The 18,126-nt window shown below is 52.1% G+C and overlaps 1 protein-coding gene across 5 annotated transcripts in view; it reads left to right on the top strand.

Moving 5' to 3' along the window:
* SNX29 (sorting nexin 29) overlaps nt 1-18,126 on the top strand; it is a 510,437-nt gene that overhangs the window by 107,367 nt on the left and 384,944 nt on the right. For all 5 annotated transcript variants that reach the window (XR_012380443.1, XR_012380444.1, XM_025855499.2 and 2 more), the window contains 2 exons: nt 15,822-15,885; nt 17,969-18,097. Coding sequence is in view for 3 of the 5 variants with exons in the window: in XM_025855499.2 (XP_025711284.1) it covers nt 15,822-15,885; nt 17,969-18,097 (193 nt within the window). In the remaining 2 variants the exon portion in view is untranslated. The remainder of the gene's footprint in view (nt 1-15,821; nt 15,886-17,968; nt 18,098-18,126) is intronic.

Below are 18,126 nucleotides of genomic sequence, written 5' to 3'. Positions count from 1 at the left end.
TTCATTCTGCCCCAGTTTTTTTTACTTACCGTTATGTAAGTGTAACTGTTATTAGTTTCAGGTGTATAATATTCAACTTTTTTTTTTTTAAGATTTTATTAGAGAGAGAGAGAGATAGCAAGAGCAGGAACACAAGCAGCGGGAGTGGGAGAGGGAGAACCAGGCTTCCCGCGGAGCAGGGAGCCGAAGGCAGACACTTGACGACTGAGCCACCCAGGCGCCCAATATTCAACCATTTCTTAGTGCTACTTGAGATGATTGTACTCCTAATCCCCTTTATGTGTTTACCCCCTGCCCCGCCTTCCCGGTGGCAACCACCAGCTGTCTGTATTCAAGAGTCTGTTTTTGTCTCTTTCCCTTTTGTTTCTTAAATTCCACATGCAAATTGGTGCAGCCCTGGGGAAAAGAGTATGGAGGTTCCTCAAAAAATTAAAAGAAATACCACGTGATGTACTAATTTTATTACTGTGTATTTATGCAGAGAAAATACCTTAATTGGGGAAAAGATACATGCCACCCCTGTGTTGATCACGGCATTATTTATAACCGCCAGGACACGGAAGCTGCCCCAAACTTGTGAAAGGGTAGCCCCTGCTATTTCTTACTGGGAAAGGCTTGTTCCTGCTCCTACAGAGCTCCTTGAGCCGGGCCGGTATCCTCAGGCTGCCCCAAGGTGAAGAATTGGCTCCATCTTGTAGATTCCACAAGGCTTCCGGCAGGAGAGGGTATAAAGGTGGACCAGGGGTGAAAGAGCACTCAATGCATGACTTTGGAGGCCTCTGGCCCTTCACTGTCCAGTTGTGCTCTTCTTCCAGTGTGGCCGGTCCTGCAAATCCTCCTGCTCTTAGCTGGTTGGAGTCTCCACTCCCTGCCCCGGCAGGCGGGGGTGGGGGGGGGAGGGGAGGGCGGGCACAGCTTGATCTGTGAGTCCCATCTCCTTCCTGTATTCCGCCTGCGTTAGACATGGCCCCTTCTTGGGAGTCCTGGGGTGCGGGGAGGGCCGCCTCATGGCAGCAGCAGCTGTGGAAAAACCTGGTACTTGGGACAGTGCGATGCGTGGTGTCAGGGGAGTCCAACGATGGCCATTGCTTGTGGGCCTCTTGTGTTCTGAGCGTCTCTTGTCTCTACCTTTTTGGGCCTCCCTGGCCTTAAACTGTAAGACTTGCAAGCATCGTTGTGCCTTCCCTGCTGTCCCTTGCTGCTTAGCCAGACAGGAGTCTCCCATCCTGCATTCACAGAGCACCTCCTGTCAGCTCTCCTGTCACTTCAGAGGTGGGGAAACCAAGTCCGGGCGGATGAAACACCCACGGCTGCACAGGAAGTAAGTGGTGCAGCCGGGGCTGGGACCTGGTCCATCCTGGCGACATGGAGCTCGCGTTCTGTGGACCAGACCTCACAGTGTTGAAGTGTAGAGTGGGACAGCAGAGAGCCAATGGATTCCGTCTGCTGTGAGGTTGGCCTATGTCCTCTGTAGCTGTGTGCTTCTAATTAATTGCAGATTACGTGTGTGGCTCTGTCTGAGAATTGGCCATACATGGGATATCACAGCCTGAGGGCGGAAGGAAGCTGTGCAGCTGATGTCTTAATTATTTATGGGTATTTCACATATAATTAATCTTCCTTGCCATCAGTTAACCCCACCACTCTGCTGTGCATGAGGCCAATCGCAGCAGATGTTGGTGCGGCCGCCCTTGGGGCTATGGCAGACTGGGCGCCATGGACTGGTCCAGGTCCCGTTGATGCTGTTGGCGTGGGGCGGTCCAGCCAAGCGCAGCCAGCCGGCAGAGAGGAGCAGATGACGGGGATGCCCGAGGCTCTCTCTCTGCTGGCAGCAGGCAGAAACTAGGAAGACTCCTCCGCTGTTCCCCAAGAATCCCAGCCTCACAGAGGTAGGAGGATTCTAGAGGACCAGCTTGTTGAACCAGCTCATTTTATAGACGCACAGGGGCCGTGACATGCCTAAAGCACTTTGCCCTAAAGCTGAACCAGCTGAGGACCTAGAGTCCTTATTTGTTCCTTGTCCTGTCTCCCATCTTTGCTTACATCCTTCTCTCGTCCTGCTTGTGTCCCGGCTTGCTGGCCATTGACTCCAGTGCTGATTCGCTGTAGGTCCCAGATTGCAGCTTGCGGGGTAGGACTCCTTTGGTTGCAGGTGCTGGGAACCAGCTTCCATCAAGTAAGGGAGTGTTCCTTCTCTCCTACCTGAAGCCCCGGATCAGGTGGTCAAGCCTCCCTCCTCCTCTGTTGGTAGAGGAGAAATGAGGAAGAGGTGTGTCCACAACCTCTGGCCCAGCCGACTCTGCCTAGAATTTGTTGAGGCTTTGTCTCTGAAAATTAGCAGTGTTGACCTTTCTTGGAGTGTGTGGGGGGGGGATGTATAATATAGCTGGTCTGGAGCCCTGGCCTCTCTCAGAGATCCCCCCTGGGTTTGGAGAGATCGTAGGTATCACATGGTAGTTGCGGCTGTGGGTCTCCTTGTCAGGTGGCCGGGGTTCTGGTCTGTGTCTCTTTCCTTATTGATAAAATGGGTTTGATTCTAGAACCTCCTTCCTGATACTGTTTGGAGGGCTTAATGAGACCATTTTTTTACAGTGTTTGACCCAATGTCTGGTATGAGGAGGCATGCATTCTGCTAGCTGCAGTTACTGGCAGAGCCCTGCTTGGTTTTTCCACCTGTAAGATGGGGGAGGACCCCACCAGCCCCTTGAACTAAGGGACTCCTTGATTCCTTTTCTACAGCCAAGCCCTGACCTTCCCTCCAAGGTTAGCAGTAGATACAAATTTGCCACGTGCAGGAAAAGGTTAGAATCTGGGGCCCTGTCTGCTCTGTGTCTGCTGTTCGCTTTTGGCTTGCTCCCAGTCGCCCTGAAACCCCAAGCTGCCCCTGGGGGCACTGTATCCCCTTTAATGTTCTAGTCCCAACATGAACACTTGAGAGCAGGCTGGAGTGGTTAATAAGGCTTGTGTGAGTGTTGGGGCACACTTCCGTCACTTTTCCCCAAAGGGAAAAAGCTCCCACAAGCTTCCCCAGAGAAACCATGGTGATCTTTCTGGACAAAGGACCGAGGCCTCCCCATCTGGCTCTGCAGCCTTGTGATTGGGAACACAGGACTCCAGCACAGCAGGCTTCCCAATTTCCTAGCTGTGTGACCTGAGCAGGTTATTTAACCTCTGAGCCTTTGTTGGCTCATCTGAAAAATAGGAACGGTGACCACTTACACTTAGGGGGCTGTTGGGGGGCTCGATTGAGGCGACGTCTGTAAAGTTCTTTGGACAGTGGCTGGCCCCCAGTGGGAGCTTTTGAAGGTTGGCATGTACCACTGCCGCTGTGCTGAGGTGTCTTCAGCTGGGGGTCTCCTGCTGCCCAACCTTGGCTGCGCGGTGAGCTGAGGAGCTTTACAAGGACACTGATGCCTGGGTCCCACCCCTGGAGATGCTGGACTGGCTGGTCCCGTGGTGCACTCCGAGCATCGGTAGAGTGTGTGTGTGTGTGTGCGTGTGCGTGTGCGTGTGCGTGCGCGCGCGCGCGCATACACGCATGCCCATGCTCACGCATGTGTTTTTGTTTTTGTTTTTAATGGTTTCCTAGGTGGTTCCAGTGTGTTGCCCAGCCAGGCTGGCGAACCATTACCCTCCTAATATCTGCCATGATCTGTTCTGTCCTAGCTCTGTCCTGCCAGGTCCAGGCCCTGGAGAGTGAGATCTGGGGAGGGAGGCTTTGCTTTTCCCGGGAGCTGAAGCCAAGAAAGCAGCCTCTCTCAGCAGAGACTTTATTCCCTGTCCACACCCATAGTGCCAGGGCAAAGCTCTTGGACGGATGAAAAAGGTGCAGTGGACAGAACAGCATGAGGGGTGTCTTGTTGTCTCTTCATTGAAGGTGGTATGTGAACGTCATGGATGTTGACTAGACCTGGGTCACTCCCAAGAGACCGTTTGCCAGAGAGGATCTACTTCTGATTTCTACATGTTTGTGACCTTGTGGGAGCAGAGCATTCTGGCAGCTCTGTCTCTGGAGTAGTAGGGAGGGCGCCGTGCTACCAGCATTGTGTTCCTTACGGTCAGAAACCTTTCTGTGGTAGGGATTATGTTCTCACCACTGCAGAGGAAGAGCCTGGTTTCCCCATTTACCCAGGGCTTATAGAGCTGTGTGGCTTCAGGAGTCAGGCCCGTAAAACCTCAGGCAGGGGTGGGTTCAGCGAGAGAGGACATGGTCTGTCCAAAGAGCTGCTGCTGCTTCTTCTTCTTCTTCTTCTTCTTCTTTTTTTTTTTTTTTTTTTTAAAGATTTTATTTATTTGACAGAGAGAGAGCACAAGTAGGGGAAGCAGTAAGCAGAGGGAGAAGCAGGCTCACAGAGCAGGGAGCCCAACGTGGGGCTCGATCCCAGGACCCCGGGATCATGGATTGAGCCCCCCAGGTGCCCCTGTCCAAAGAGCTTCAGATGAGTTCTTGCTGGGCCCTACTGCAACAGCACAGGGCGGGTGGGTAACTAAGTGGAGTCCCACTGGCATAGCAGTAGGGTGGCCCACGTTCTCCATGCCATTGTGAGTACCTTGGTAGAATATACCATCTCCTTATGGGCACCTACTGATCTAGCTGTGGGGCAGTGAAGAGCAGTAGGCCCTGCTTTGGATAGCTTTGCATTTATCTGACACCATCTAATTAACACCTGTATTCCACGCTTCACCTTAACACCAGGCCCTGGACTGGTGTCCACTATGTGTTTCTCACTGGGCCTTTCTTGATAAAACACTGCAGCCCAGAACTAGCACTGCCTGCACAGGAGAGGAGTACCAGCTCCGTGTAGGACAGTGAAATAAAGCACCTGCCGTACCCTGCAATAATCCCCGCTTAGGGGGTGCCTGGGTGGCTCAGTCCCTCTCCCACTCCCCCTGCTTGTATTCCCTCTCTCACTGTCTCTCTCTGTCAAATAAATAAAAATCTTAAAAAATAATAATAATTCCCACTTAGCTGAGCAGCTATCTTCTGCCCCTTCTGTCTCCACTGCGGGTCTCCACCAGAATCTGTTTTGGAACTGGATCTGTAGCAGATTTGTGTTTTAAAATCTACCTGCTGTGAATAATGACTCAAGTAAGAATAATAAGAATTGGCCACGTTGGGTGGTGAGGGCCTGGCTATCGACCACACTCATCTGAACTCTTCTGTGAGATGGCAGGAAAATAGTGTGGCAGTTCTCCAGAAAGTGCAGTAGAATTACCCTGTGACCCCACAGTTCCACTCCCAGGTGTCTACCCTGAGGAGTTGACAGTTGAGACTCGAACAAGTGCGTGTCCGTGAACGTTCATGCAGTGCTGCTGACTGTCCCCCAAGGGTAGCAGTGGCCCACATGTGCATCAGAGGACGAGCCGGTGAACCGAAGGTGCTTTATCCCCACCACGGCAGGCCGCGCGGCCATAGGATGGAAGGAGGGCCAGTTCACGCTCCGACGTGGGCGGACCTCGGAAACCTTCCAAGCAAAACACACCAGGACCAGAAGGTCACCTGTTGGAGGATGGGACGTGTGGACTGGCTGGGAGAGGAAATTGCCTGGAGCCAGAAAGCGGTCCAGTGGTTGCCAGGGGGAGGGCGAAGCGTGTGGGGAAACTGCTGCTGGGGTGCAGGGTTTTACTTTGGAGGGGCAGAAGGGTCTCAACTACAGCCAGGTGTTGGCTGTGTGACACTGCGTGCGCTGGGCACAGCCAAAGGGGTCGCTTTCAGATCCGTTTCACCTTACGGGAGTTTCACCAACGTACTTGCTTAAAACAAGCCGTGACTGTACCCACCCCCCCATCTTCTTTCTCGCCAGATAAGTCTCTCTGTTCTATTTCTTCTCCTTGAAGCAACCTTTAAAACTGTTTTTAGTTCTTAAGGCAGATAAGTCTTTAAAGCTAACTGCTGTATTGATGCCTTTTTAACTTTGGAGAATAAACGTACAGACTGTTTTTGACTTGTTGATAAGTTCCTACCTTTCCACTTACTTTTTTCTTAGGAGACCCTTCCCTCCCCATCCCCCGAGTCACTCCTAAAGTGACTGTTGGTGTGTCCTCGGGTGCTGTCTTTTCGAGGTGCTGCTGAGTGGGCAGGGTGGGGAGACTAGGACCCTTGTTGGTTCCCAAGTCCATCGCTTTGAGGTTCCTGGGGAGTTAAGTCTCTGCTTCTGCCCCCTTCCAACTCTATACTTCTGACATTCTCTAGGAGACTTTTGTGTGTGGTTTTTTTTTTTAATATATGGCTATACCGACGCGCCCTACTTAGGCTGTTTGCAAGCTGGTGGCGATCAGGAGCTCCAGCTTTGGAGCAGGGGATCTCTGAGTGGTGACCCATAGCCGGGATGTGTTGGGCCTGCTTGATGAGAGCCTTGTCAGCTGCGTTTGAATCAGATGTACGTAAAAATGTGGTTGCTGGCTTCTCTTGACACATGAGAAATGGTGGTAGCCTGGGATGGTGGACTGGAGGTGGGGGCTGCTGCCTTCCTGGGCCACGTTCTCCCCTCTTCCAGTTGGCCCCACACCACTGTGAGGACTTCATTGTGTTCACCGCCATCACTTGTGGGGCCCAGTCTGCTTTTGCTTTTGGGACTCTTGCCTTAAAGTTTGTATTAAAGTCGCTGTAAATACAGTGTGTGTGCCTGAGAGTGTGCGTGCATACACAAATGAGACAGAACCCCCTGATTTCACATGGGGAAGGTGATAAAGATCTAGAACTTCATCGTTGTTGTAAGGTATTTTTCTTTCCCTTGTGATTGTATTTCTCATTTTGTTCCCATGGGTTCCTCAAACCTTTTCTTTTTCTTGGGTTATGTAGAAACAGTGTTAAGGGTGGGGTGGGGTGGAGATTTTAATCAGAATCCTGATCCCCTCCCCCCCGCCCCTTGTAGGCAGAGGTTGGGGGAGTGGAGGCCATATGCTGGGGGCTTGGGTCTTGAGTGTGCCCCATCCCGGGGGCTGGCTCGGCCTGGTGCTGCCAGTACAGGTTGGGGATAGGCTTCCCAGGGAGGCTGACCAGGGTTGGGCCTTGTGGGATGGACTCTGGGGCCTGTAGCAGGTGCCTTTTTTGGGGCCTTTGTTTCCCCATTCATAGAATTGGTGTAATAGGCCTTGCTTCTCTGGAGGTGGCGAGAATTCAAGGAGATTGTGGAGAGAGCGTGCTCTTTTCTGGCTGGGCACACCGGAAATGCTGCAGGATCCCTGCTGGCCTTAGGAGCCCTGGCAACACGTCTGGGGCATCCCCCACCCCCAATCTTAACAAATTGCAAAGTAGAAACCCTGAGTTGGCAGGGAGGCCGGAAACAGAACAAAAGGCAACAAGGCCGGATGGATTAGAGAAGTTACAGAGGAGCTCGATATAGTTTATCCTTTCTCCTGGAGAGGAGCGGGAGTGGGTAGGCAGAAAAAGATATAAAAAGCATTAAGTTAAGTTTAAAAAATGACGGTGTAGGTTAAGTATATAGCCGTAGAAGCATATTATTTATTTCTGTGTCTGTGCCCTCGTGAGCTCTCTCTTTAAATATAACTTAGTATGGGCCCCAGGGGAGCATTTGTAAAGGCTCTTTGAGGTCTTTGGGAAGAGCTGCTATATAAAGGCAAAGAACTATTATACAGATCTACGTATATGTGAGAGTGTGCGCGTGTGCGCACCATACGTCCCAATAGACTGCGTCTGGTTATCCTGGGCCTTGAGTTTTCTCATTTCTTAAAATGGTTTTTAACTCCTTTTCCAAATTCATCTTAAGATCTTCCCCTCCCCCCCCCCCCCCCCCCCCCAGGGCCTTCAGAGGCTGAGCATGGGCAGGCGCTCCCCCTCCCGCCACGGTCCCTGCCCCAGTACTTCACAGAGCAGCCTCTGACCCCATCACCCTTGTGTGAAGGGTGTTCTCTGTGGCGTGGGTCTGCATCTGTGTTAGTCCCTGCTCTGCTGATCTGTTTGAAATCTGGGATTCGTGTGGGTGGGTTCATGTGCCGAGGAGGAGGGGAAGGGTCCAGTTTTGGGTCCTTGTGATGATAGAAGAATTAGTGCCCTCCCTTCCATTCCCAAGACCCGTTGGAGAAAGCTGGGTTTGAGCCTGAATCCCTGTCCCTGGGGCAGAAAATTACAGCTGTGAATGCGGTGGTTGGTGTTTTCTGGGAAGGCCTTTGAACTTATTAGTAAACGCAGTTGATGTTTCTGCCTGGCCCATCCCACACTCAGTTCCTGGAGATGAGTAGACTTCAGTCGTGGGTGCCAATTGCTCATTAATTCATGCCACCTTCACTCATTCTGAAGGTCTTGGGTGTACGGTGGACAGGGGCTGGGGCAGGTGGGGGGTCTACTTCTGGCCGCCCCTCCCCCGCTCTGGGCCGTGTGGGGGCTTTGGTGCTTTCATACTGGTATAGATACGGTGTGATGGGGCCTTAGGGAAAGGGGGGTCTTGGCGGCTTGGTTGGCTGTGAGGACTTGGGATGGCTGAGGTTTGGGACACAATGGCGGGATAGTAGGGGATCCTAGGGTCCTGGGTGCTGGAGGGATGGTAGAGTCAGGTGGGAGCTGGGGTGGCCATTCCTCTGCCTGCGTTATTCCTGTGGCTATGTGGTTTCTGCAAGTCACTCTCAGAGGTCTTGGCTGCTACATTTGTGCTCGCAGAGAGCAGGTCACCCAGTGGTAAATTTACCAAGACAATAGGGATTCTTCTTAGTTTGGGTTTCTCTGTGGCTTTGCCTCAGTGTTGGGCAGCAGGGTTCTATGGCTCGTGTCTGACACTTAAGACACCAGTCCCTTTGTGAAACTCCACGTTTTCTCTGCCCTGGGTTTGCCTGGAGGGGTTTTACTGGCTCTTCTCTTTGGCGGACTTCTGCCCTGTGTCTGCCCACGGCCTGACCAGCTGCCCTCCACTCAGCTTTCAGCACCTGTATCTTGTGGAGCAACTTAGAACTGTTTGTTCTTGGCCAGCTTCTATCTCCCTGCCGCCCCTCCCCCCTTTATATCTAGTAATGAGACTAGCGCATCCCAAACTTTTGGAGGACTCCCTCTGGGGCTCAGTTTGAGTTAACCAGCTGCCCAGTGTCTCCCTGGCTGCAGCTGGAGGCCTGTGGGGGCAGAGTCCTGAGGAGGGGTATGAGCAGGACTGGGCGGGCCTCCTGGCCCCTGTCGGTGGGGGAGGGCCTCACAGAAGAGGTGATCCCAGGCTGAAGCCTGAAGGAGGCTCAGAGTCCCTCAGGACGGCCTGTGCCAAGACCCAGAGGCCTGCGAGAAGGGGAGCGGGTCTGCTCTGTGGCAGACGAGGCAGGGAGGAGTGCAGGAGAGGGGCAGGGTGCGAACCACCCAAGGGGCTGGAGTGTTGGGCATCCGTGGGCTGCGGGTGGTGGCTGAGCCCTGGGTGTAGATGCAGCCGTCCCTGGGGAACCACTGAAGGCAGACAAAGAAGATCCAGGGCAGGAGGCTGAACAGGGATAGCTGGAGGGACCAGTGGCAAAGCCGAGGAGATCTCTGAAGAGCTGGAGGGGGTGGCCCGCCTGTAGTGTCTGAGGCAGCAGCTGCTTGCCTGCCGGCTCACCTCTGCTTCTGCCTGGCTGGCAGTCTTCCTGGGGTCCAGCCGGTGAGCTCCACTGCCGGGCCTGAGTGTCCGGCGGGCCCCCTACCAAGCCCCAGACTCTGCCTCCAGCCCTGGATTGGAGGAGGCTGCGTGTCGGGGAGTGGAGGGCAGTGTTTCTGGATGTTCTCCTAAGACAGGCACACCTTTTCTGTAAAGGGCCAGATGTACGTATTTCAGGCCATGCAGCAGGACCCTCTGTTCCTGTCATGCAAAAGCAGCCGCAGACTGTATGAGAATGGATGAGTGTGGCTGCATTCCAGTAAAATCCTGCCATGCCCTGCCCTGTCCAGTGAGGCTGGCAGTGCCTGCTGAGGGGGTTGCCTGGGCTCCCAGGAGGGCACTTGAGGGGTCTGGGATTTGGTGAGGGAGAACTGTGTTTTTTTCCTACTCTGTTGGCTGCCCCGAACAAGGTCAAGTTTCCAATATGGATCAGGTTTTTGTTAGATGGGCCCTCTATGGGCAGAAGTTGACAACAAAAAAACAAAATATAATTTCGTTCATGTACTTGTTTGCTTTCACGTTAAGGCCTCTGCTGCAAGATGGCGTAAACGTTTGTTCACAGATTTCTAGTGTTTTATGGCCGCACGTCACATTGAAATGATTCCATTTGAAATCTATTTGGATATATAACAGCGGCAGGGATGTAAGATTTGTTTCTTGCTCCCAAAATGGCAACATTTATGGATGGATTCATCCTTTCCACAGTGATTCGAGAGGCTGCTCTTTATCCCAGATCAGTTTCTTACAGTTAAAGTGAACATTGTCCTGTGTACTTGGCCGGATTTGCTCGTCGGTTCTCTGAAGCCAACCAAGGAACCGATTTTTGAGGTGGACGGTCGTTTGCCTTCGGCCCGGGGCAAGGGAGACCCCGGCTCAGGCAGGCTCTGCAGAGGCTGTGGCGCAGAGACGCTGCTTCTCTGGCACTTGAAACGTGTGTTGCGGCAGGTAGTCAAGAGGAAGAAGACCACAGCGATAGAGACTAAACCAGTAATGCGATGTGCGGTGCTGGGGGGCGGAGAGGCGTTAGGGAGTGCCTCTGCCGGCGTATGTTACTGGTGCTTGGGGAAATAGCCTGTTTATGTGATCTGTGAAAACCAACCTCAGTGTTACCTGCTGTCTTTACGGCCCGAGAAGGCAGCGAGGTGAATGCGCATGAAAGTAAAATCTGTCCCGAGTGTTTGTTCGTGGATAGCTGCCGACTTGGGACATTTATCATGGGTGGCTCTTGGGTACTGTGCTCAGGGTCACTTCAGGACGAGCCTGTGGTTGAGCTCGCTCATTCCAGCAACCGTGGCTCTTTGCTGGAAGAGCATTTGTGTTTTCTGGGACTTTCTGGGGACTGCTGCCTCCTCCAGGTTGTCTTTCCCCCATGGAATACACCGTTTTTAGCTGCAAAGTCTGAGGGGAAGTATCTGGGATCCCTTCATGCCATGCCTCCAGAACCCAGACACTCCGTCTCTTCCAAGTGACACAGCATTCTTTGGGTCTGATTTCCCACGTTGCCCATGGTGATCTTGTTGGACACTTCAGAAAATTCTATTATCGAGTCTGCTGCTCTAGGGCTTACACCACTTAAAAGAAACTTCTATTTCCCAAGGTTGAGGTACACAGGAACTCCGGAAAGTCCCCTGACTCCTGAAAATGTGCTCGATTGAACCAACTCCTACTTGGATAGTCACGGCTACCTCGTCCCCATGTTGCTGTCCCCTGCTGTCGAAGGAGAAGCCACTAGTTACAGTGATAGGTAACATGTTGAGTGTTTACTCTGCTGGGTATGCTCTGAGCACCCCATTGACATATTACATATTGAATCCTTACGACACTGTATGAACTTGGCGACTATTGAGGTCCCGGTTTTGTAGATAAGGGAGTTGATGCACAGAGAGGGTGGGTAACTTGCCCGGAGTTACCCAGCTGCAGGTCAAAATTTGAACCTGGGTCCCCTGTTTTAAAATTCAGGACCCTGAACCACTTCTCTGCCTTTGCTGCAGTGTATCTGCCAGGCTGGGAACTTGATTTTACTCCTGAATCATTCTGCAGGGAATGTGGCATCATCACCCCTTTGTATTTTTGCAAAGGTGGAAGCCCACTTGAGGGTACTAGGCCTGGTACCTTCAAACCCCAGCTGCTGAGTGGGGTTTGAAGTCAGATCTGCCTAGCCCAGGAGCCTGTTGATAGCAGCTCTTTATGGATCCTGCCCCTGTCTTCGGAGTGGAAGCTGCTGGAACCCGCACCTGACTACCTTGCCCCACCCAGCTCCCCACTAAGGCGACTTTGTTCCAGCTCTTGGTCCTGCCAAAGGCCTTTTCCACAATTCTTGGACTTAGGGTGTGGAAAGTGACTTCAGACCCTATGGCCTTGTCGCAGTGTGGGTTTCTGCTCTGTACTGAGCGTCCACATTATGTGGTTGTGAAAAGTAAAACAGGACTTGTCAGGTGCTGTTAGTTTGCACATAGAAAGTGGTCATCACATAGCAGCTTTACTCCTGTTGTTAGTTTCCATGGTACTGTATTTGGGTAAGAATAGTCTAGATCACCCATTGTCATGAACCTTAACCAAGCACCCAACGTGATGGACTTTTGGGGACCCAAGGTGCATAACGTTTTGTGCATCTTTAAGGAGTTGTAAGCTAATTGTAAGAGACAAGTGGTTAATTATTGCATTCTGCAACTTGTTGAGGGGTGGGGAAATCCCGGAGGGCTTCCTGGACGATGTGCCTTTTCATCTGGGCCTGAATAAAAGAGTAGGGTTTTATCAGACTGGAAGTTGGGCGTGAATGTGAGAAAAGACACACTCTGACCATGAAACCCAACAATTCATGTATAGGGTCAAGATAGTGCAGTTAAAATCATTCCAGAGAATCTCAGGGAGGCCTCTGTTCAGAAGCTGCTGTCTCTGCAGTTGAGGCCAGGCAAAGGGGCTGCAAGCGTGTCATAAGGCTCGTGTGAGTGGGTGGTGACGTGCTCCCTCCCGCAGAGGCTTGGCAAAGCGGGGAGCAGGGGGGACTGAGCAGTCCAGGCACCCCGTGCTGAGCGCCCTGACAGTGGTGGTGGGGTGCCCTGCTGTGCACATGCGCTCTTGCAGAGCTCTCCTGCTGCTTAGGTCCAGTGCCAGTGGGTCACTGGTGTGAATCAGACATGTGTGTGCTGTCCTGCCCCCACACAGAAGGCTTGCGGATGGAGTGTAGTTTCTCCTATTCATAGGGGGTTGTGCTAGGGGTTGGGGGAGGGAGGATGAACAGGTGGAGCACCGGAGACTTGGTGGGCAGCAGGACTGTGTTGTGTGATTCTGTAACGGTGGTCACAGGTCAGTACGATGTCCGAACTCCTAGAGTGTACAATGCCAAGAGCCAACCCTGATAGTAACTTTGGGTGGTTCCAGCGCATCAGTGTAGGCTCCCCAGTCATAACAGATGCCCCGCTGTGGCGGGGATGGTGATGGTGGGGGAGGCTGTGCCTGTGTGGGGGCAGGGGGTGTGCGGAAAACCTCTGTACCTTCAAAACTGCTTTAAAAAATAGTCTGTCGAAGAAAAAAGTCTCACCTCTTCCAGCCTCCTGGCACCTCACTGCAAATGCGTACCTTTTCTTCTGTCCCTGTAAGAAGTTTAGACCAGTAGAGAACCCCAGTGGGAAGGTGGTTTTGTAGGAAAACTCGGGAAGCAAGCAGTCCTTGGAGGACAGGAGTGATTTCCGGGTTTGGGTCCACAGTCCATGGCTGCTGGCCACTGGTACTGGGCCTCTCTCTCTCTCTCTCTCTCTCTCTTTTTTTAAGGTTTTATTTATTCATTTGAGAGAGAGAGAGACAGAAAGCACAAGCAGGGGGGAGAGGTAGAGGGAGAAGCAGACTCCCTGCTGAGCTGGGAGCCCGATATGGGAATGGATCCCAGGATCCTGAGATCATGACCTGAGTCAAAGGCAGACGCTTAACCGACTGAGCCACCCAGGCGTCCCTGTGCTGGGCTTCTTGAAGAGAAAGGCCAACTAGATCTTATCCTGTACCACCCTCCCATCCCCCCGGGCTCCTCATGGCTGTGGTGTACTGGAAGAAATGACTGGGTTGTTTGTGTATGGCTCCCCCCACCCCCCGACATTTTCCAGTTAAAGTTGTACATGCTGAGTTCTTGTAAGTTATTTGCTGCAGGATGTAAGAGGTAGTGCTTTACCACAGTGCCTTCCCATCCCCTTTCTCCTCTGAACCTTCTGGCACCCCAGGGAGTTGGGAAGCAGGTGCTCTTTTTGCCTCTTGGATCCGAGGGAAAGGCTCAGAGGGGCTGAGACACTGGTATGAGCCCAAGAGCCAGGACCCTGCTTACCTGGTCACGTTCAGAAGGCAAAGTCCTCTAGATCCTGTTTCATAATAGGCATCCGTGAATGTGTATTGTCCGCTCAAGAAATCCTCCTTTAAAGACCTTCCTTCCTTAATTTGGGAGCCTGGCTGTGTTGTTGGGAAGGTACATTGTGCCCAGTGGGGTACTCTGCAGACACCTGCCGAGCCCGGCTGAGGCAGGCACACCCTTGGCAGCTGTACGTGCTTCGTGCTCTGGTTCCTGGCTTTCCTGGGCATGCAGGGCAGCTTGGTCCCCGTTGTCTTGTCAGGCCTGTGAGCTCTGCTTGAGCTCCTTCTGTCCTTCTCGGCCCTTGCCCCCAACCTGGCTCTTTCCTTTTCTAGCATCTTTTGTGGGAATGCTTTTTCTGCCTTTTTTTTTTTTCTACTGAATTTTTTTTTCTACTGAATTTTCAAACGTTGAGCAAGGTTGCAAAGATCCTGTGTGACTGGGGCGCCTGGGTGACTCAGTTGTTAAGCGTCTGCCTTCGGCTCACGTCATGATCCCAGGGTCCTGGGATCGAGCCCCACATCGGGCTCCCTGCTCGGCGGGAAGCCTGCTTCTCCCTCTCCCGCTCCCCCTGCTTGTGTTCCCTGTCTCGCTGTGTCTCTGCCAAATAAATAAAATCTTAAAAAAAAAAAAAAATCCTGTGTGACTCTGGTCTTGGAACATGTGCCGGGAACTGCACCCCCGCGGTCCTGGTTGTGGCCTCGTGACCTGGACATGCCTTGTTTCTGGATCTAGCACACGTGTGACCTGGGTCTCTTTCCCGGCCCTCCTGCCTTCTGTCAGGGCCGTGGGTCTTCATGGCGGTGTCACCCGGGAGTTTGAGAACTCGGTTTAGATCCTGGCTCTGACATGAGAGGTGTGAGGTTGTGTGACTTCCCCTGTCAGGGTGTGCTCTTCCTTTGTAAGATGCATTAATGTCCCTGTGAGGCGTCTGTGAAATCCAAGTTCCTCCATCTCTGCATGTGACCAGTAGCTGTTACTGTTTCCTGAGGTCCAATGCAGAGTTGAAAATTGGGAGATTTGGATTCAAATTCTAGCGCTGCCGGCATTTAATCTCCTTGAGCTCATGTGCACGCCCATAAAACAGCCTGTCGTGGTTGCCATGTGGCCCCGTGCGCTCACCAGTGGGTCATTTGGGCTGTGAGCTTTCTAGCGGCCAGTCCTGCAAGGGAAACAGAATTTCACAGGGTTTGTTGGGGGGCAGCGAGGAACAAAACTGGCTCTCCTGAGGAAATCCAGAAGTTCTGGGTCTTGAGATCTGAGTGATACGGTAAACGTTTTTAATAGGCGGATAGATTGTGAAAACAGTGAAGTTTGATGCAGATAGGGAAGTTGGATGCTTATTTAAAAGAGTGGCTTTCTATTACTGAATGCTTTCCTAAGTGGAAGATACCCAGAAGAGTAGCTCCTATAAGAGGGACTGTGTATAGGAGGGGCCCCACCCCTTTCCAGTATATACTAATGATAGAAGTCCGGGTAGGAAAAGCACATCTCTTAGGAAACTTGGGTAAGTATTTCTGTGTCCACCTGGAGCCAAATGCCACTTGATTGGCTTGCTCATCTCTTGATAAACAGCTGTAACTGGGAACAGATCATTGTTCAGAGCAGATGTTGTCCAGTAGCAGGGGTTTAGAAAAGCGTATAGAAGCTGCAAAGCTGTCCTTTTTTCCGTAGCAGTGGAGTATGCTGCCTAAGGAAACCCTCCACACTCCTCACTCTGCCCGGCATTCCCATTTCATGTGGCTAGTAAGTGATGAGCTGTGCCCACTGGGTCTTGGAGACTGCACAGGAATTAATTTTGAAAGGGAAAAGGGAACTTGTCTAGACAGCTTGCCCTAAATAGCGCATAATCCAGCTCGGTGAGGGGATGGTGAAACAGGCGGGATCTGCCGATTAACCTCGACTGTGCTTTCTTCCCTTAGGTGAACTGCGACAAGCCATTGTGGCCATGATGAACAGGAAGGATGAGCTGGAAGAAGAGAACAGGTATCCTGACTTTTCAGGCTTGAGGAGTTGCCTCTTGGACATTACAGCTCTGGGATGGAGAGTCTCAAAGATGAAGGAAATTTTGCTTTGACAGGATTGTGACCCATGATCTCTTCTTGTGTGGGATGTACCACTTGAGCGTTGGCAGGGATTGAAAACCCTCCAGTCATGGCTCTACCTTAGATCACACTAAGAATTTGGTAAAGCAATATTCTCAAACATCTTTTTTTAAGAAGGGACTTTGAGATACACTTCACACGTTATATAACTGACCCATTTCAAGGGTACGGTTCAGTGTTGGCAGACATATGCAACCATCACCAGGGCCCTCTAGAATGTTTTCACCACCTCGCAGAGACCCCCCCATACCTGTTAGCAGTCTTCCTCTGCCCCCCCCCCCCCCCCGCTGCCCGCCCAAAGCAGTCTTTGGAGTAACCTTTTATTTGAGGCCTTTTCTTACCATATTCCAAGCGCTCAAATTACTTAGTTTTCTCAAATCGGGGATACCTAGGGTAAGATGGTATTTGGCTTTTTTTTGACTTGTTCAGAAGAAGCCCAGTTGCAGAAAGTGAGCAGGTGAAGGGCTTTATTCGTTTTAGGTTCCCTGTTGAAAACAATGGTGGATACCTGCCCTGCGTTAGCCATGCTGCACCGTCTGGCTGCCTTGAATGTGAGCTTCTCGACTGGCTGGGGCGGTTGGTGGAGGGCTTTGCCTGCGGTTGTAGGCTAGGCTTCCGTGAGCCCCACTGTCCTGCCTCCCTGGGGGTTGGGGGACATGCGCACATGTGCCTGTGTGCAGGAATTAATTGTCCATGGTGACAGGCAATCATGATTGTCCTTTTTAAGCCTTATTTTGGGCCCTGCTTGACAAGCTTCTTCCTCATCCTTTATGGAAACACAGAAAAGCAAACAAGCCTGATTTCTAAAACAAAAGATAATTTTTTGAAAAAGGAATCTTGAGACAGCACAATTTTCCAACTAAAATAAACTTTAAATGAAGGGCTTGTAGCCATCACAGGATTCTTTTTCCTTGCTCCAGCTGGAGCTGTTCTCTTTGGCAGAAGCCATAGGTTCTGTCTCACCTTGTGAAGAACGACAGTCACTGTCTGTCAATTTCTCCCAACCAGCCGGGGCGGGGAGAAGATCACACCATGTTTGTGTCAGGGGGTTCCAGGCCCCAAGAAGGGAGTTTTCCAAAGCTCTAAAGGAACCTGGGCCTCCGAGTTGAGTGAGTGATAGGGGCCGGGGGTGGGGTGGGTGGGCTCTGCCAAGTTCACAGTCACACTTCTACCTCTATCCTGATGTCATCGGCACGTGTACACTAGATTAGGGGTGTAGGTGCCCCAGAGTCGGTAAATGATCTCCAGAACAAACCATTTGAGGTCCAGTGAAGTCAACGGTAAGTCAGAACCATGTTTGGCTCACTTCTCGGTGGCAACTAGTGGTTCTTTCTGGAAGATCTGCCGTCTTGTCTGCTTTCAAGACCAAGGGTGACCAGTGGATGTACTTCGGAGGGTTAACTCCCAAGTATGACACAGAACAGAATCCCTGCCGTGTGAAACCAGATAAGGCTTTAAAACACCACGTCTGCTTGTGTCACCTGGAGACGCCGGGGCAGGAGGCCGGTGTGTTCTGTGGGTAGAAGGGGAAATGAGAGGAGGCCTCTGTCCATATTCCACTGTTACTGCTCACAGGACCCAGGCGGCCCGTCCTGGCATCCCTGCCCTGGTTCAGTCTCTTCTCCAGCACAGCTGTGACAGAATGGTCTCCTTTCATGTGCTGCCCCTTGTGGTGGGATGCTTTGAAAGGGCTTGCCTTGGGGGTCTCTGAACTCCTTGTTTACCCGTCATTGGCGCTACTTGGGCTGTGGGGGGCACAGAGCCTGGGCCACATCCTGATTCTTACTCAGAGGCTCTTGAGCAGACATGGGTGTCTCTGTGAATCCCCTTACATGAGATAGGCTGGAATGAGGGTTGAAGCAGACCCTCATGGAAAATGAAGGGATGAGGACTTCGATGAATCCCTGTGTTGTGGCACGGTGGGCTCCGCGGGTGGTGCGTGAACACATGGCCCCTCTGCCCAGGTCTTTGCGGAACCTGCTGGACGGGGAGATGGAGCACTCAGCGGCCCTGCGGCAGGAGGTTGACACCTTGAAAAAGAAGGTGGCCGAGCAGGAAGAGCGGCACGTCCTGAAGGTCCAGGCGCTGGCAAGGTAGGGGGGAGCAGGGGGCACAACAAGCA

This window comes from Callorhinus ursinus, unplaced genomic scaffold (genome assembly GCF_003265705.2).
Source record: "Callorhinus ursinus isolate GAN/ISIS: 27379988/994484 unplaced genomic scaffold, GSC_fseal_2.0 scaffold13, whole genome shotgun sequence".
Taxonomy (NCBI): Eukaryota; Metazoa; Chordata; class Mammalia; order Carnivora; family Otariidae; genus Callorhinus; species Callorhinus ursinus.
The sequence above is the reverse complement of the archived record's forward strand: the minus strand, read 5'-3'. Positions and strand labels throughout refer to the sequence as shown.